The sequence below is a fragment of the Schistocerca serialis genome, chromosome 1 (genome assembly GCF_023864345.2).
Source record: "Schistocerca serialis cubense isolate TAMUIC-IGC-003099 chromosome 1, iqSchSeri2.2, whole genome shotgun sequence".
Lineage (NCBI taxonomy): Eukaryota > Metazoa > Arthropoda > Insecta > Orthoptera > Acrididae > Schistocerca > Schistocerca serialis.
This window is the reverse complement of record NC_064638.1, coordinates 654037988-654058873: the sequence shown is the minus strand read 5'-3', so window position 1 is coordinate 654058873 and position 20886 is coordinate 654037988. Positions and strand designations below refer to the sequence as shown.

The 20886-nt window shown below is 37.5% G+C and overlaps 1 protein-coding gene across 2 annotated transcripts in view; it reads right to left on the bottom strand.

The window, feature by feature from the left end:
* LOC126479274 (ubiquitin-protein ligase E3C) overlaps nucleotides 1-20886 on the bottom strand; it is a 209568-nt gene that overhangs the window by 36087 nt on the left and 152595 nt on the right. For both annotated transcript variants that reach the window (XM_050103771.1, XM_050103772.1), the window contains exons 11-15: nucleotides 19626-19815; nucleotides 3426-3659; nucleotides 2969-3213; nucleotides 2651-2863; nucleotides 2427-2555 (exon numbers count right to left, since the gene is read on the bottom strand). In XM_050103771.1, coding sequence (XP_049959728.1) covers nucleotides 2427-2555; nucleotides 2651-2863; nucleotides 2969-3213; nucleotides 3426-3659; nucleotides 19626-19815 — 1011 coding nt within the window. The remainder of the gene's footprint in view (nucleotides 1-2426; nucleotides 2556-2650; nucleotides 2864-2968; nucleotides 3214-3425; nucleotides 3660-19625; nucleotides 19816-20886) is intronic.

The following is a 20886-nucleotide window of genomic DNA, read 5'->3' as shown; positions in this document are numbered from 1 at the left end:
CCAATTAAATTGTTACAGCACATGAAATGGGTAAGCCCGCTTCTCAATATAATCAATTAATGTCTCACAAAATAAACCTGAAAGGTCAAAGAAATCAGAATCTTTCTGTAAACAATCATCTTGCAATCTACTTATCAATGACTGAATTTTCATAGTTTGAAAGTTTTCCTCCTTGCTTGATTTAACTTTCCTTTTCAACGTCTGTAACTCCTCCAAAGCCTCATTTGCTGGCATATCTGCTGCTTTTCTTGAGACAAAAAATAATCTTTTAGTTTGTTGTCAATACTGATAATTCTGTTAACAGCCAGTTCCAAGGACAGCCATCTGCTTTTAAAATTACCAACCACCTGTTTGTATTCTACTTCAGAAAACTTGCAAATTTCTTGTAATTCTTTGACACAAATGATGTAAATGTGGAAATATCAAAAAAATTTCTTTATAATTGTTTTTATGTCCACTGGGAGAGTATCAGCCCCTGTTTGTATTGCATTATGCACTATGTGAACTGCACAACCTACACCATGAATTTTGCTCTTCAGAAAAGGTTTAACTCTTGCAAAGGCATTGTTTTGTCCCTTTCTCCCTGCACTTCCAAAATTTGTGTTGCAACTGTCTCCACAACATGCAACAATTTTACCCCTGAGATGGTATTTATCAGAACTTCCATGATAAGACTTGTTATAATGTCAGCTATTTCATCTGTTATATTCTGGAAATCAATCACATTTACTCGAATACCCTTACTTGGCACAAAATATCTAACAATCACTGGTACCAATATTACATTTTTATGATTGGATGTGTCCACCTTAACTTAAATATATTTTACATCTTTCAGTTCCATGCATATTTGATGAGATGCATATGGAGCCAGCACATTCACTATTATGGATTCACACTTTGTTCCTAAACTAGCAAACTTCTTCTCAAACAGCTTCCTAATGACTGCAGCAGTGCAGTCGATTGATCTAAAGGAACGGTTGTGTGTCATTACATGAAAACCTAGCAAAACTCCCTCAGCAGGATGTTTTTCATCATCATTCACATAACTCTTCTCACAGTTTGTAATAAAAGACATCATACTATATGATGAAGTTTTGCTTGAAACAGCTAGCTTGTGTTTCTTCACATTAAAGTGTTGCAAAGCATCAGATCAACCTCCATGATCGACTGTAAAAGTACTTTTACACAATGTGCAAAATAATTTCTGGGTTTGCAGTTCTAATTTCAAAAATGGAAATTCAGCTTTCATTTCATCAGTAAGTACTCATTTATTTTTGGCATTTCTGAGGAATTTAAACTTATGCAATATAATGCACCAGGCAACGTAATCCGCAACTCTAACCATCTAAACTCAGTTAAATCACACTTCTAATCACAGCAACCTCAGGCAACAGACAATTAAAAAAGAAACACAAAGTGATAAACTGCTCGTGTTTTACTGCACGGTGCCGGCATCGAAACAAATGAAAAGTGAAATAGGGGTTGGTCGTCTGGATTTCCCATGATCCACATGCCATTACCAACTCCTGCATGCCATGGAAAAGCTACCAGGTGAAAGCACTATATAGTACCAACCATAGAGTACTTTTTTTGTTCTCTGTGACACCAACCAAAGAACTTCTTATTCAGTTTGATTTAATCAGACTATTTACTTTATTATTTGGTTATGACCATATTTGTTCTCCATTTGGTTACACTGAACATTATTTAAAATCACGCTACTTCAAAATATATGGGAGGGTTAGTAAAAAATGGGACCATATAGGACCCGTATTTATTTTGTTGGGACAATGGGACAGTTGAGTTAAATAAAGGATGATCCGGTAAACTATGGGATGTCTGGTCACCCTAGTATAATTTGAGCAACACTTGCACTAGTTCTATCGGTGGCTGCTAGCATGACCTACCAATAAAAAGTAAAGATGTCATAAATATGAAGGTTATTTTGATCACCACAGGGCTTTATGAGGCATTAGCGTCGATCCTACAAGCGGTGGTTCATCACTGTCTCCCTCTAATCAGGTACAGTGGGCCTACAGTTTAACGTGAATTTCGGACCTCAGTGTAAATGTCTGTTTTTACATATACGAATGGCTGACATAGATGAAAGTTAGGTAATAGCCAGGACAAATCCTAAGATCAACCAGGAATTGACACTGTACCCAGTAAGACATCAACAAATTTCTGCAGATTACAATATTTGTCATATTTCTGTCTGCCCAAGACAATACAGATCTCTGCTGAATAAGTGCAGGAAATAAGATACAAGATTGATAATCAGCGACTCTCACATTCATCTGACAAAATTTGAATAATAATAATAATAGTTAGGGGAAAAATTAATAATGAACTGTGGGATCTTCTACATAGAAATAATATTAAAACTCAATCGTTAACTTACACTGATGAGACACAGAACTCACCTGTTTGAAAGCATTGCACTGAGCCCTCATCTGCCTATTCAGTCTGTAATCTGCAACTAGATGAATATATTCTATCCTGTTTAAAGCAGTTACTTGAATGTTTGCACCACCTTCCTTCAATTCATCCACCTATTGCAAAATAGATGACTCAGTTCATGTTATTGCAAAACAGTGTACTCTATTAAGACTTTTTTCCTATATTTGGAGAGTAATGATGCACTTACTCTTGTTTTTCCAAGTTCTTCATTCAGAACAGTAAAATCTAGTCCCAAATCGGCAACATCACCATCATAATTCTTGAGATATAAAAGATTACGATACATAAGAGGATCTAGAGATGCAAGATGATGTACATCAACATCTGAATGCCGTCCAACCAATTTTGACAGAAAAAATTCAGCAAATGGAAGCTCTACTAGCAAGTTTTCATACAATGCCTGGAATAAGAAGAGAGTTGTATGTTTTTCTTTACTTACAAAGTTCATTATTATAATGAAATTATTCACAATTAAATACCCAATGCATGATGTCACTATACTTACTTTTCCCAACATTCGTCCAATGAAGAAGTAATGCTTTGGGAAGTCATCAAAAAGCAGATGAACACTAGGATTAGGGTACAGAAAATTATCTTTTGTGAGACGGAAAAAGCCTCTGTTAGGGTCAAAGGCTGTTTTAAGAAGTTCAGAAAGGAATTCTCTGAAGATACCACCACCATCAACACCTGCTTCATCCATTCCAACCTCATTAACCAGTTGAACTCTCATTTTCAGGCGTAGTTCCGGTTCTATACAAGAAAAAAATTAGTACTAATACAACAAAAGTTAAAATAAAATGACTTTACCAAACAATAAAATAATTTACATGGAAAGATTCAAATAAATAATATAAGCTAAAAAATTGAAAGCATTACGCTTCCAGTTTTTCTACACTAAATAAATTCAGTTATGATTTAAAAACATATAATAAGCAACCGCTGACTGGAAAAAAATTACTAACCATTCTCAAGCGATAGTTTATCAAAAGCATCTTCATACAAATAATTTCTCCTTATTGCAACTTGTATACTTGGTCCTTGAAGAAAATGACTCTGTTCTCCTTGATGTTCCATTTTATCTCTTATAATTAAACTCTGGAAAACTAAAACACGCTCTTGAAATGGCACTACAAATGGCAGTTCTCTGAGAATGGTTATTGTGCGGATTTCCTTTGTTGATAGCGGTGGGCCTTCCTCTAAAACCAATAATTATATTTAATTTACACATCTGAATTTGCATCAAATATATTCTATCAGTACGTAATCAATATTCAGTATGATGATATCAACACCAATGGTTTCTTAACATATTTAATATTAGGATGCATAAAATATGATGAAAGGTGTACCTTAAAGTGACATGACAAAGTACTTCACTACACACCTAAAAAGTGAACACCACAATACAAAACTACAAAAAAATTGTTAACATAGACCACTTTACAGTGAACAAAAAAATGTGGAAACTGAAGAAGACACTAGAATTCTCAGAGGCACTCTTCGAGCTAAGTCTGAACTTGATTTCTTATTGTCTAGACCTTATAAATAAGTATGTCTTAATGTATATCATTGGAACAAACAACTTATAATAAGCTTTCAATAAATAACGCAACAATTTTTTTTTCTCAGCCAGGATCGGTTGAAAAAAATGTGGAATTTGTTGTGAGATACTGTGGGACATTCCTGCTTCAACCCCTACAGTGTCGTGAAGTTCCAACAGGTGACGTGCTATACATAGCCTTCAAATGGCATTCCAAGCAGAGAACTGTCTTGAGTTTTTGAGTTTCTTTTGATGGAAAACTAGAGTATCATTTATATTCATAGGCACTTGCACAATGTCTACAGAGACTTGGCAGAGAAAAAAAACATGGTGAGTCAGGGGCAAGGTGTTTGACAAACCTGTCTGATCTCTTGTGTGCCAGCTAGCCGCACACAGTTGTGACTCCCGCAATGTTGCACTGTGCAGACATTCTCATCTGAGGCGATCGACAGATCACAGTCAACCACCTTGCTGAGCAAGTCCTTGAGTTGGGGTATTCAAACGTGCGTGCCCGCTGGGTTCCTCACCACTTAACAGAGGGCCATAAAGAGCAACAAAGGACCACCTGTACAGAATTGCTTGCAAGTTTTGTACAACATCGTCACAAGCAATGAAACATGGGTTCATCACTAAGAACTGGAACAGGAATCCACGGATTGTCGCTATGCCACTTCTCTTCTGAAGAAAAAGTTCAAAGCCACACAGTCAACCACTAAAGCCATAGTGATGATATTCTGGAACTCTGAAATGGCTATTTGCTTGCTGTACTGCCTCAGGATTCAATAATAAACTCTGAAGCATACTGGGCTACTCGCAGGAAACTGAAGAAATGGCTCCAGTGTGTTTATTGCCACAAAATTGCAAACAAACTTCTCCTTCTCATGAGTAAGCAGACCTAAAAGGAACTCACAAAACCTCACTGGACTGTTGTTCTTCATTTATTCTATAGCCCAGATCTTGCACCTTCTGACTTTCCAACTGTTTGGTCCACTGAAGTATGCAGTCTGTATGAAGAAGTACACGGATGATTGGGAGGTTACTGACACAGAAAACCGGTGGCTCCAATGTCGACTAGTAGAGTGGTACAATGCAGGCATACAGGCCATCCCAGTAATGTGACTTAAGGCAATGACATCGAACAGAGATTATTTTGAAAAATATGGCTTTGTAGCCGAAAGAGTCGGGAATAAAACGGTGTACTGGAATCCTGAATATAACCAACCTGCTTTCGGAAAAGAAAAGTGTTGCATTACTTATTGAATGCCCCTTGTATTTCACATTGGGACTTATTCCCCAGTGAAACAGACCAAGAGCGATTAAAACATAATGAAAAGCAAAAAACTGAGATAACGACTATAGATTTCAAAATCACTGAAAATTTAGCAATGACGAAAGCCCTTGTTAGTATAGTGAGAATGGGCTTTGGAACGACCACCTGGAAGTTGTTAAAATTGTTTATTTACAAATTTCTACAATGGATATTCACGGCACGTCTGAACAGCTATGGAAACAATATGCAGCTTTAGTTACAATGAACGCCTTATTTTCAAGAATAGTACAAAAAACTGCTTCATAGTAAGTTTAAGGAGAACATTTTGAAAATCTCTTTTCGGACTATTTCACACGTCACTTTGAAATAAGAATGTTGACACTTCGAAAGGTAAACCGAGAGTTTACATTGTGTGGGTCAGAAATCAAATAGCAGAGTGGAAAGGAGACAAAGACATGGGGAGTTAATTATTTTGATGTGAATTTTATTGTCTCAGTATTCCAATGTGGCTACTGAGAATGACAATGAGTTCCAGTGAGCTCCCAGCATGTTCCACGAAAGGGCGTTCCCATTTTCGGAATTAAATCCTAAATCATGTAAGCAGAGGTTTCAATTGGACAATTGGACTGTGCAATTAGAACTAATGTTGAGAGATATCTGCTGAAACCAACAAAAAGAAACCAGTCACTGACTGCAATGTGCATGCTACTTTTAACATCAAGATTGTAGATACAGCTTTGCTTCACTGGAGAAAGAATTAATCAAAATTCATATGAAAGAATTCAGCATTTATCTTTCACAATACTGCTGTCAATACTTCAGATGAGAAGCATGAAAAGGATGACCATGTATTGTTGGGAGAAGAGTGTATGAAGAAATTTCCAGTACCTACAGGAAATGAAGCTAACAATAGTCATAGTGCAATGAGGGTGGCATTTATTAACGATGTATTTACATAAAGAGTTAAAAATTGGAATAAATTTATGAAGTGTCAGTTTGAAAGCCTGATCATCTGTCTCTTATTTCTAGTAATTTATTTAGTTGCATATCAGAACATGGAGTGAATAAGAAAATCATGAATAATATTATAAACTACCTTTTACACAATAAACATGCTCAAAACTTTTATCAGAGCATATTGAAATGTATACACATAGCACTTCTTATGACTTCGGGATGAAAATTTGCATCACCATAGTAGATGAAATAAACTGTGGCTTCATACTGCAATAATTAGCTTCTGTCTGCTGCCCATAACAGTAGGCTTCATGAAATTACTGCCTCTACTTTTTATGTACTTCAAACTTGAAAATTTATGACACTGTTCCTACAGTAGTTTATGCACCACATGCAATCACATAAAGACAAAATGTAATAACTGTGAAGTGCATCTTACAATGCATCACATCATGCATGAATGCTTTCTTGGTTCTTTTCATTGGTTATTTTCATAACACACTTTCAAACTCTCCCAGTCATGATCTGTCCCGATTTTCTGTGAATTGAAGTCCACATCTGTGAATTGAAGTCCACATCTCTGCCTTGTTGGCCGTTGTAGCTTTATCAACACCCCCCCCCCCCCCCCCCCCAATCCTGCCACCTTCTGCCCTTATATCAGCTCAATACAATTTTAAGCAGCAAACCTTTTTCATATGAGGAACAGTTTTAAGATTTTCACTTTCCCCCGTCTTTATAATACTGAGTGGTTATAATTAAAGTGTAGTTACTCACAGAGGTACAGTGTGTTCTGTAATTATTGTGTGGCAGTGAAACTTGGTAGATATTCTAATGCGTTAATGACCAATTGATGATGTTGGAAAAAAAGTAGTTCCAATCTTGGTCACCAGATGTTAATCTGGTGCTGTCGATGCAAGATGATGTACAGAAATGTTTCCATATATAATGGATTAAAGAACAGAACATGGGCGGGGAAGGTCAAACAAGTGGCGTAATCTTGATTTTATTATTAACCACTGCTTATACAATTCATTCAATATGAAAATCAAAGACGCTGAAGAGATGCTGTACAGCACCAGATTTGCACTTGGTGGCCAATATGGGAACTACTTTTAATTTTTTATTTTTTTATTTTTTCCAGCATAAATCTGTTCCGCATTAACACATTAGTATATCTACCAAGTTATGCTGTCAGATGATAATTACTGCCAATACTTCATGAACAGATGCACTTCAATTATAACCACCCAGTACAACACCTTCAAAAATAAATACTGTTCCTCTACAATATATGATTAATATCAAGGGCAAAGCATGATAATTGTGTTGATAGCTGATGTTAGCCATGATGTAAGCCATATTGTCAAGCATGTTTTGTGCTTTATTAGATCAACACTGAATCTCCTTTGGTGGATTCCAGTTTAGTGTTATACAACAGAGAAGATACCTGAACAGTGTTCAATTTCTGAACTAACATCAAATTTGAGCTCCTGTCAGCAATGATTATACAATTGGCCCTTAGAGAGGTAATGGGAGCAAGGGCTGGATTCCAATATTGTCTACGCTGAAACCACTATTTCTGGTCCACAGTCCACTGCCCAAAGGATGTCCATGTAAACACATGAATACAACTTTACCATTTTATATGGAAGGTTATTTTACAAAAGTCATGTTGCTAATAGGCACTGACATACAGTGTCACACTCTTTTTAGTAATAGGTTTCTTTGTTTTGCTATCTAATAAAGGGGTAAAGCACAAAAGCCCAACACATAACACAAATACCATCCATACACCAATCTGGAAGAACACATAATGTAAGAACTCTGCACATTACCAGACGTACTGCCTTAGTAAACACAAAATGCACTAAAATGACCAGTGATAATGAATTTGTAACTAATGAACTCCCTTAAGAAGGTACAGATCCTTTGAAAATAATCAAGAAGGGAATTATAGGAAGGTCATTGGTAGCTCTATTAAAGTAGGATATCACAATAGAGACTAGGATTATAGTATTAGGCAAGCAAGAGGTAGAGGAGATTCAAGATTGTGGTTTGGAAACATGTGGCCAGAAGATAAAATCACATTATTAGACTTGAACTAAGTGAATGATGGACACAGGAGAACTTTGCAAAAATATTCTTTCATTCGAAAGAGGGCCAATTTGTAATATACGCAATATCTCACCCACGAACACTCACAATGAGAGAAATTCTTCGTAGAAAAACTAAAGACCTTTACAATGCAGATTGTGGAGGGTTAATTGGAGGTTAAGGCACTAAACAGAAGTCATCAATCTCTCATTCATTCATAGGAGTTAGTGATGTCAATCAGAAATCTGATTGAATTGTGATATTATGTAGGAGTGGTAAAATCAAGGCACCAAGAGAAATATTGATACCACAGATGGTAAATAATTGCATGAAGGATAAAAGTAATAATCAAATAACTGTTATTGACTAATCACCTTAATTACGAAGTTATAAGTTCCTAAAAAATTGCAGAAATGAACATTTTACAATCTGAAGTTTTAAAAAAAAAAAAAAATCAGGAAAGGTGCTGATTACATTTCATTAATTATATATGATAAAATATTTTACAGAGCATAATTACTTCCCTCCTGAGTATATAGTAAACCTGTCTACAACAGATTTTGTCATCATGGCTTACTGACATTGGTTATGCTGAGAGACATCGAAAAATTTTTATTCCGTGCAGATCAGAATAAAGGATAGGAATAAAACTGCTTTTAAACCAAGTAACGTCACAAAGTTCAAGGGATTTGTCTAAGTTGTTGCACTTTTTCTAACAGGTGACATCACAAGATACGCAGTTCACCTATTTATCCATACTTATTAATAGAAAACACACGTAATGGTTGTTGTCATGAAGTACAATACTGAATGTTGATCTAGTATGAATGCAGAAACACCAAATGATTTAATGATCAGTAAAATGAACCATTTGTCTTTAGGGGGGAGTATGTTACCAAAATAATTTTGCAAAGGATCATATTTGGGCTGCAAAGAGTGCAACAAGATTACAGTTCAAGAGAAAAGTATCTTCAGTCACCAAAGAAAATCCAAATTCTGTGTTATACAAGTACAGGCAGACCCAGGAAGAAAAAGAGGCAGTGGGTGAGGAAGGGTAGTGAATATTTCTGTATAAAATATTGAAGATGGGCCTCACATTTAATAATGCAAGCGGATTTTATTTCCATGTTTTACTTTTATTTCCATTAATGGTATGTGAGATACATTTGTACTGATATTGCAATATTTGAAAAATTACAGAAATGTTTGTAAAGCACACTTGATGTTTTACTAAACTAATTTCTAGCCTTTTCAACTTAACCTAATTTGTTATTTACCATTTTTTTTCTCTGGAAAATCATTTTTATTCAAGGTTGGAGAGTATATCAAATATAGCATTTAAAAGCCTAAACCAGGCTTCTAACTTTTAAAATTTTCCAGCCGAGGGCCCAAGACTCCCCTCCATGTTTGGCATGTGGTTACTGATAGCCTTCTCTCAAGGTCGGTAGCTACATAAAAGTGTAATAAACAATAGGACAGACAACAGTAAAAACATGGCAACAGAAATAATCAGGTAGGTAGTGTAATGGTACTTGAATTACGTAACCATTACGGCACCTCACCTCAACCTCTCGATACCAGCAATATTCTACTGTGTTTCTGTAAAGTAGTTAACATATTTCTGAGACAACATTCAGATTTGATTTCATTAATGTAGAGGTAGTTTGATACATCGATATGTTTATATTGCAATGATATTATTCTTATGTGTATTCTTTCTTTTGTCACTATAATCTTTGTCGTACTTGTAACTCTTGATTTTTGGGCCCGTAAGCGGTTATTAGAGTGTCAAGTCTTGGTCGTCATGTTGAAAAGACGCAAATTGTAGTCAGTTTATAAAATGTGAACTTTAACAGTGAGGAAGGTATTTTCAAGTATGTTTTATATTGTGAAGTGATGTTTTGTGTGTTACATGATATTGCAACAAAAGTAATAAAAAAGAAGTGTAACTTAAATTTGGAGTGCTGATTACTTTTTTTACATCACCATTGTGCTAACTTGCAAAAGTTTAATCTTCAAGAATGGCTTATGCAACACATCTATAAATCTTTTGAATATCGCAAAATAACACCTAGGCCTCTCTGCATCCGAGCTTGGAGTCATCACTACCTAGATTTTCGACGATTGAGCCATGAGTTCACAACGAGCCCAACGTAGGAAACACGAAAAGATGGTGCCTAGTTTATCCATTATTTCATTAAATGACTTTATTAACTGTGCTCTAATGACACCTGTCACATAATGTAACTTTGTTGTTGCTCGAAAATGTAGTATTTAGCAGCATGAGCAACACCACAATCATAATTAATTTTTGACGTTTGTTGTGGTAGGGTTGTTAGAGTACGAAAGTGCAGTTGAGAGTGCCACAGGGCTCAGCTTGCAGCAGAAGATGTTCCCCACCACAACCATTTCAGACCTGAAGAAAAGAAGATCACAGTTCAATGTCCCATTGAGAATAAAATCATTAAAGACAGAACACAAGTTTGGATTACCGTATTTACTCGAATTTAAGCCGCACTCGAATCTAAGCCGCACCTGAAAAATGAGACTAGAAATCGAGGGGAAAAAAATTTCCCGAATCTAAGCCGCACCTGAAATCTGAGACTCGAAATTCAAGGGGAGATAAAAGTTTTAGGCTGCACTTTCAAATCAAAACAAAGTTGGTCCATTGTAATATGAGACACAATTTAGGTTGAATGAATGACGATACAGCTGTAGTAGTTTGGTTCAAGTCGTAAGCTTAGCAGTTAAGCTTTACCAGGTAGCCGTTGTTATGCATCAGGCGCTCCGTCCGTATTTATACGGGTACCCTTCCTTTTTCACGTGCTTCGTCTGGTTTGAATTGATTGCTTATTTTTCTTTGATCTGACAAGTGCAGTTCTCTTTGTTATAGGTGTTTCCATCACTCAAAGCTGAAAATGCATTACTGTGCTGTGTCATGCATTGTTTGTCGCATTCTGAAAATGAGGGTTTACGGCCTGTCGCCGCTCGCGGCATGGCTTGCTTTTGTGCACACTACCGCCGCTTACAATTAAAAAAAACAAAGAGAGGAATCGTCTCATTAGCGAAACAGTGGCAAAAGACTGCTATTCGTTGCTACTTACACTGCTGCTTTCTTTGATAACGATCAACAAGAACCAAATAATAGACTGCGTATGACAGAAGATGTTCTGAACGAGAATTTAGCGAAAATTTTTTCCGTTTGAAAATCTTTGCAGACGCCTCTTTAGTACATTACATTATGCAAAGAAATTAGAGTCATCTTAGATTTAAAAATCTAGTCAATTGCCGTGCTTCATTTCTGACTGTATCGCTATTAGGCATAAGAATAATACGAATATAAACATGACATGGTATGTATATCCTTCCGCGTCTGCTGTTGTCTCACTCTAGTTTTGTAGTTTATTAGGCGGACAGGATTTAAATGAGATAGCAGCAAACACGAAAGAATACATGGCAAATGTTTATATTCGTATTATTCTTATGGTGAAGAGAATACTGCATGTGATTCACAATTCATAAAAGTTCCTATTAGCAACCATTTCTTCTCACAGTTAGGAAAAAATTCAGAAAGTAGAGTTGGCCATATTGACAAATATCCCAAACAGTCTTGCCAGTCGGATTTTCGTAGTACATTGAAATGCTGCTACGTTCGAAGAGGAACAATACGGAATTTGTATTTACTTCGTTGGATAATGTATGAAAATGCAGTGGTCGAAACTCGGGGCGGAGAAAAAAAAAAGCTCGTCTTCCACCTTTTTTTTATTTATTTACTGACACAGAGGTTTTGGTGCCAGTATTTGGCTTTGTGCCTGCGAAGCATGCCTGCGTAGCGCTACATATATTTGACGACAGAAGTTAGTTGTGGCGGCACCTACCAACATTTTTCAGAACTTCCGCTTACTTTGCACTCGATTCTAAGCCGCAGGTGGTTTTTTGGATTACAAAAACCGGAAAAAAAGTGCGGCTTAGATTCGAGTAAATACGGTAGAAATGCATAGCGAAGGAAATCAGCCATGCCTTTCAAAGGAACCACCCCAGCATTTACATCAAGCAATAATGAGAAATCATGGTAAATCTAATCTGGATTTCTGGACATGGATTTGAATTGCCGTCATCCCAATGCGAGTCCAGCGTGCTAACCACCGTGCATCTCGCTCAGTCCTCACACTCGGTCTGAAATAGTCAAAACATTAACAGCGAGAAGAGAACCCACTCTCTCAGAGGAAATATAACAACCTTTTCAATTGTTATTTGTTATTGGCTAGTATGAAGGATAACAAAACTTGTAAGGTGTTGCATTCATCAGAGCACTATATGAAGGAGACCACCTAAGAAAGGACAAAAGGGTGCAGCAGACAGGAATAACCACATCTGAACATATTTAACATAGAGTGAAAGGGATATGACAAGAGTGGCTGGCGGAGGAGGTAGGGTTGAGATGCCCATCGATACAACATCTGGTAGGATGTATCCGAACCCCAATCACTGCCCCAAAAAACAATTTGAAACATTAGATCTGAGGATAAAAATCCCTTTCTCAGAGGAAACAAAGTATCAGTTCAGTTTTCATATGCCATCCATCAACAATAAAGGCCAAAAGTTTGGAACACCCCACTTGGCATGGAGAGCTGAGAGGAAGGGGCACTCCATCAGGATGTGAGCTACTGCCTGTAAACTTCCAAAACTACAATGTTGGAATGGCTCATAACATAAGCTAAAACTATGGGTTAATGTGGTATGACTGATGAAAAACAATAGGTGACGGTGGGTTTCTTCTGGGAGCAATGGAAGGAAGAATTTCATACAGGCACAGTCTCCTTGAGAGTGTAGATTTTATTAGACTGCGCAGGAGCCCATCAGATGATGTTCCACCTCTGAGTGAGTAAGCACCTTATCTGCATCCAAAAGCACATGCCTGTGATTATCAAAATGAATGATGAGTGAGTAGTTACTATTCTAGCAAAACAGCTGGGCAATTCATACCGTGGGATACCTAAATGGCGTGTTAGATGCAGAAAAGTTCTCAAGCATATTGGCCACCTTCAACACCTTTTCATACAACATTGCACCGTTTATGAGAATACTGAAAGCACATGCTGTCTAAAACCAGTACTTTATAATTCTTCCAGCTCTGTATATATAGATTAACTGGCATATGTCATCTTTTTTTTAATCTGCCACTTTCCAAAACCATTTCTGACAACAGAGTTCATCATAGACACAGGTATCCCTAAGGCCTGTGTTAATGTGATGTGTGTTTCACAATGAACTCTCTTCATAATATTTTCCATTTTAAAACTGCAACAGATAACATTAAGCTTTCACTTGAAAGAAACCACTAACAACACAACATCTTGATCACCTACACAAGGCTATGAATGATGCTACGTGGTACATGCAATTAACTCTTAGCATGGTTGTTGACAGCAGTAGATATGTAAACTGAAACTGACTCGCCCTCTGTCTGTAACAACAGCTTTATGGCGCAGGCAATGTGGTCAAGCCTTAATGAGAAATTGACACTGTGTTCAGTGCACACACTATCCACAAACCAAACTATACTATTAGTTACGAATTCTGGGAAGTAGATGTCCTCTGCATATGATCATAATCACAGGCAGCTTTAAATTGAAACAATAAGGCTACAATAACATCAGCTTACTACTGAACGCTAAGGTTGGGAATGACAAGAAAAAGTTAATGTTTGTCTGAAGTAGCACCTTCTTCAGACTTCTGTCAAAACAGCTGCTCCTGTCACGATTAAGCTGAGTAGAGCCTGGCAATGGCAGGAGATAAAGTGCAAGCACCACTGATTATTCCAAAGTCTGCTGGTCCAGATCCACTGAGTAGAGCACCCAAGGCTCAAAAAGTTAACTGTTTAACATTTGTAAACATTTGTTGAAGGCCACACCATGCCAGCAATATTTTATGTAAACAACATCAGTTTTTTCTCCACTGTTGCTTCATAAAGAGTGAATCACAGGAAAATTATAAGTATGTTAATGCAAAATGGGTGCACCTTAGCACTGAACATAGGATATTAGATGGGAGTGATAAAAAGGTGTTACGTTAGTTTTGAAAAAAGGAAAATCTGATTCTGAGTAAAACTTGATACTGTGTAGTGCCACCTCATCCATTATAACATGCTGGATCATGCTCAGTACGCTGTGCAAGAGGTGATATAGACCCTGTTCCTCTACAATGGCAGCCACCTTGAGGGCATCCAGCATTGTGTGGCCACTTCCTGCAATGACAGACTGTAAGTTTCAGCTAGTCCCAAGCACGCGCAAGCAACCTGTTTCATATCAGCAGACACTGCAACACTACTCCATTTGGTTCATTCCTACTTTCTGCAAGAAGGTGTTCACAAGGTTGTGGTTCATTCCTACTTTCTGCAAGAAGGTGTTCACAAGGTTGGCACAGTGTGCTCAAGTATTTTCACCAAAATGCTGACTGTCGGGCTGTACAGTAGGTAGGAGGATCTTGTCTTGATGCTACTGTACAACCCCAGCTGTCAGTCGCACCTTGAAACCCAAGGAACTAGTAACTTTTATTGTCTTTGTATCTCGCTAAGATTTTAAATTGTCTAAACTTCTGGCCATCCATCCCAATAAATACAGATATTTTATTGGACTTTATAACTTTCATTCGTCCCCAACAATGCACTTGCTCCTCCATGCCAGCATCCTACTCATGCCATTGTGCATACACCATAGCCATCATTATACCCTCAATAACGATGATACCAGTGCAGAATGTGACTGACCAACTGTCTTGTTGTATTTGTGGAACTGCCTGCCTAATATATGCAACGATATGTAGTGACCTCTACACTTTCCTATGAAAATTGGCAAATGTTACATTAGTCCCACACTTGTCAGTGAAGTGAGCCTGGTGACAGCTACAGGTTCCATTCCAGCTGTTCACTTACCCACCTTCTTCACACACAGCTGTGCTGTAATTGATCACGATGAGATGGTTGCCTACTTTCTGAGTTGACACAGCCCTCACAGAATGCACACTGTTCTGTAACATTATACCTACACGCCATAATTCTTCAGCTGGTGTTGTTGACTGCAAGTAACTGCAAAGAGCCATATCCTCAATGTTTTGTGTACATCCCATGGCAAAAGTTTAATGTTCAAATGACGTTGCTTCAGTGCCGCCGATGTGGTGAGCAACTTTCTGTGCTTACAATCCTTTCTGCCATAAAGTAAGACGTTGAGACAGACAACCATGTAAACAGAAGTCGCATAATCCAGTTCACAATTGGAGGCATAGGGCACTCTACTGCAAAGCACTAAGTATGCAAATTTACTTTTACCTCCACTACAAGTGTGGCTGTCTGTAGAAATTTTGTGTGGTCAAAACAGTATTGAGAAAGAGGTTTCCAACAAAATAAACATATACAGTGCAAGTCAAAAGCATGGCGCAAAAAAAAAAAAAAAAAAAAAAAAAAAAAAAAAAAAAAAAAAAAAAATTTAGAACAGTTTAAATTGAAGCTTGACACTCGTGAACACGTTACCTGCAAAAATTAATTAGTGCATCTCAACAAGCTTGCGAAATGTAGATTGAAATGCTTAAGCATGTAACCATAGCAAATGGTTTGCCTGAGAGGATCAAAGGTAAAATACTTCAGAAATGTGAACATCGATATATGGCTGTGTGCCATGGAGAGAGAGAGAGAGAGAGAGAGAGAGAGAGAGAGAGAGAGAGAGAGAGAGAAAGAGAGAGAGAGAGAGAGAGAGCACGGCAGTATTTAGATTTAATAAGTGCAAAATGTTTATATGCCAGCTAGTTCTGCAGATGAAGAAATTGAAGAAATGTATGATGAAATAAAAGAAATTATTCAGATAGTGAAGAGAGACGAAAATTTAATAGTAAGACAGAGATTTAGCAACCAGGTTTTAAATTGTAAGGCATTTCAAGGGGCAGATGTGGACTCTGACCCCGATCTATTGGTTATGAACTGTAGATTAAAACTGAAGAAACTGCAAAAAGGTGGGAATTTGAGGAGATGGGACCTGGATAAACTGACTAAACCAGAAGTTGTACAGAGTTTCAGGGAGAGTGTAAGGGAACAAATGGCAGGAATGGGTGAAGGAAATACAGTAGAAGAAGAATGGGTAGCTTTGAGGGATGAAGTAGTGAAGGCAGCAGAGGATCAAGTAGGTAAAAAGATGAGGGCTAGTAGAAATCCTTGGGTAACAGAAGAAATATTGAATTTAATTGATGAAAGGAGAAAATATAAAAACGCAGTAAATGAAGCAAGCAAAAAGCAATACAAACGTCTCAAAAATGAGATCGACAGGAAGTGCAAAATGGCTAAGCAGGGATGGCTAGAGGATAAATGTAAGGATGTAGAGGCTTATCTCACTAGAGGTAAGATAGATACCGCCTACAGGAAAATTAAAGAGACCTCTGGAGAAAAGAGAACCACTTGTATGAATATCAAGAGCTCAGATGGAAACCCAGTTCTAAGCAAAGAAGGGAAAGCAGAAAGGTGGAAGGAGTATATAGAGGGTCTATACAAGGGCGATGTACTTGAGGACAATATTATGGAAATGGAAGAGGATGTAGATGAAGATGAAATAGAAGATATGATACTGCGTGAAGAGTTAGACAGAGCACTGAAAGACCTGAGTTGAAACAAGGCCCCGGGAGTAGACAACATTCCATTAGAACTAATGGCGGCCTTGGGAGATCCAGTCCTGACAAAACTCTACCATCTGGTGAGCAAGATGTATGAGACAGGCAAAATACCCTCAGACTTCAAGAAGAATATAATAATTCCAATCCCAAAGAAAGCAGGTGTTGACAGATGTGAAAATTACCGAACTATCAGTTTAATAAGTCACAGCTGCAAAATACTAACACGAATTCTTTACAGACGAATGGAAAAACTGGTAGAAGCCAACATCGGGGAAGATCAGTTTGGATTCCGTAGAAATATTGGAGCACATGAGGCAATACTGACCTTACGATTTATCTTAGAAGAAAGATTAAGGAAAGACAAACCTACATTTCTAGCATTTGTAGACTTAGAGAAAGCTTTTGACAGTGTTGACTGGAATACTCTCTTCCAAAATCTAAAGGTGGCAGGGGTAAAATACAGGGAGTGAAAGGCTATTTACAATTTGTACAGAAACCAGATGGCAGTTATAAGATTCGAGGGACATGAAAGGGAAGCAGTGGTTGGGAGGGGAGTGAGACAGGGTTGTAGCCTCTCCCCAATGTTATTCAATCTGTATATTGAGCAAGCAGTAAAGGAAACAAAAGAAAAATTCGGAGTAGGTATTAAAATCCATGGAGAAGAAATAAAAACTTTGAGGTTCGCCGATGACATTGTAATTCAGTCAGAGACAGCAAAGGACTTGGAAGGGCAGTTGAATGGAATGGACAGTGTCTTGAAAGGAGGATATAAGATGAACATCAACAAAACCAAAACGAGGATAATGGAATATAGTCGAATTAAATTGGGTGATGCTGAGGGAATTAGATTAGGAAATGAGACACTTAAAGTAGTAGAGGAGTTTTGCTATTTGGGGAGCAAAATAACCGATTATGGTCGAAGTAGAGAACATATAAAATGTAGACTGGCATTGGGAAGGAAAACGTTTCTGAAGAAGAGAAATTTGTTAACATCGAGTATTGATTTAAGTGTTAGGAAGTCATTTCTGAAAGTATTTGTATGGAGTGTAGCCATGTATGGAAGTGAAACATGGACGATAAGTAGTTTAGACAAGAAGAGAATAGAAGCTTTCGAAATGTGGTGCTACAGAAGAATACTGAAGATAAGATGGGTAGATCACATAACTAATGAGGAGGTGTTGAATAGGATTGGGGAGAAGAGAAGTTTGTGGCACAACTTGACTAGAAGAAGGGATCGGCTGGTAGGACATGTTCTGAGGTATCAAGGGATCACCAATTTAGTATTGGAGGGCAGCGTGGAGGATAAAAATCGTAGAGGTATACCAAGAGATGAATACACCAAGCAGATTCAGAAGGATGTAGGTTGCAGTAGGTACTGGGAGATGAAGAAGCTTGCGCAGGATAGAGTAGCATGGAGAGCTGCATCAAACCAGTCTCAGGACTGAAGACCACAACAACAACAACAACAACAACAACAACAAGCGCAAAATCTGTACGGACGTTTCCAATGCAATACAAAGTTGCATACTGAACACACAACATCAGTTGCAATGCAGATTAAAGCCAAGACCAGTCACTGACAGAACAAATATAATAAAAACACAGAATTTGGATGTACAAACTCAAACATGGTACACGTGAGAAGTCATACATTAGACGTACAGGCTTTTGGTACAATATAATGAAAACACCTGCCAAAGTAAAATATCAGCATTTGGTCAATATTTACTCGAATGCATGGTAGAATCAAGGACACTTTCATGTTCATGTGTACAGCTCCTTAGAGATTGCAATTGATTGTACTGGAGGAGGCGGAGCTTTAAATATGTAATGAATTTGTCTGAGAAAATTCTAAATGTGTTTAAATGTAATAGCTATATTTACACATTTGTCCATTTACAAATGCCTTATATACCTTCTCATGTTGAAGAAAAAAATAAAAAAAAAAAAATAGGGGGAGAAGAAGAACAAAATTGCTGAACAAAAAACTACTGACAGGTCTCTGTCCTACAACTATATTAGTAGATTGCAGTATATGCATAAATCTCTAAATTGTAATGTTAAAGAATCATAAATTTGCAAAATATGATGTGCATGTACTGAGAAGTCAGAGAGAATCTCAAATTTGATACATACCTCAGATAGATATGACTGTGCACCCACCATTCAAACCTGTATTTCAAACTATCAGCGTACGGGGATTGTGACAAAACAGTTTTAAAAGTACTTAAAGATAGCAAGCTAACAGGTACAATCACAAGTCATGCATTTTGGAATTAGAAGATGTCACTACATATACAGTGAATTTGAAGACAGTTGGTACTAGAAGCAGAACCACATTATGTTATGTGGCTGAGACCAATCATTACACAAGTGTAGTAACATTTCCATATTGAGTACCCAAAGTTTTTCCGTTTAAATACTCAAAAATAGTGAAGACTGACTTTTATGTATTATACTGGAAAAAACAAAAACAAACACATTCATGCACGCACACATGCACATGCACTCAAAGACAGAACACAGAGAAATTAACACTAAATTATTCTCTTCACATGTAAACATGAATATTACTCAAATTTCTACTTCCCATCAACACAGAAGTATCTTCAAAAATTTATTTATGCTCAGAGTTATTTGCATTACCTAGTTCTTCCTTTGTGAACGCTCTCAGTCCTTGAAATGGCCTGTAAACTCTCAGTCGACGTCGCCTTAATGTGAAATCTGATGGTTTATCAACTGGTATGGTAATTTGTTTTGAAATCCAGTGGTTTTCAGGACAGAATGGTCTCCTGATGTCACGAGAGTGAAGCTGTCGCACTAGACCTACAGTAACCTGCAACGTCAAAAGGTGGTGACTCAGTATCATCTTCAAGACACACGAGTGTCCAATTTTTATTTATATTATGCTGACATACCTAAAAAAACTAAGAATATTCTGACAAACAAAAATGAAGGCAACCATTGAGAGTATATGGTTGATCTATCGCACTTGGAGACAAGTATCAGCTCAAGAAATTGCACCAAGCTCTACCCTGTGCACCAAGTTTCCTTACCTCCAAGACGATTTTGGATTGTTTGATTACATCTGGAAAAGAAAAATACTCTAGTCACATTTTATGAGCTTCATGCTCATTATGGGTTTCTCTGTGGAATCCACAAGGAAGAGAATATATGGAATACTCAAACTAGCACAAAGGACAGGACAGTAGAACTTTTATTAAGACATCAGTGAATAATTTCCACGGTTTCAGAGTGTGCCATGGGAGACCACAATTACTGGGAAGGTGAGGTTAGAACATATAGAACAAGTAAGTGAGGAAGGTGAGTGTAGGTGCTACTCGGAAATGAAATGATTGGCACAAGAGATGAAATTGTGGCAGGCAGAACAAAACAGGTCAGAAGACAGGTGACCCAAAAAATTAAAATGGTTATTCTAATTATTATCACTGCAAGGGGCATTCAATAAGTAATCCAACATTTTCTTCTGAAGGCAGATTGGTTTTATTTAGGATTCGAATACACCATATTATTCTCCACTCTTTTGGTTACGAAGTGCTATTTTTCAACATAATCTCCATTCAATACGATGGCCTTATGGCACCTTACTGGGAGGGCCTGTATGCCTACATGGTATCACCCCCTGGTCAATGTCGGAGCCAACGTCTTGTTGCAACAATAACCTCACCATCACCCACATACTGCTTCCCATAGAGTGTAACCTTCATTGGGCCAAACAGATGGAAGTTGCAAGGTGAGAGACCTGGGCTGTAGGGTGGATGAGGAAGAACAGTCCAATGAAGTTCTGTAAGCTCGTTTCGGGTGCACAGACTTGTGTGAGGCCTTGTGTTGTCATGAGACAGAGAACTTCATTAGAATTTTTGTGGCAATGGGCATGCTGTTTCTT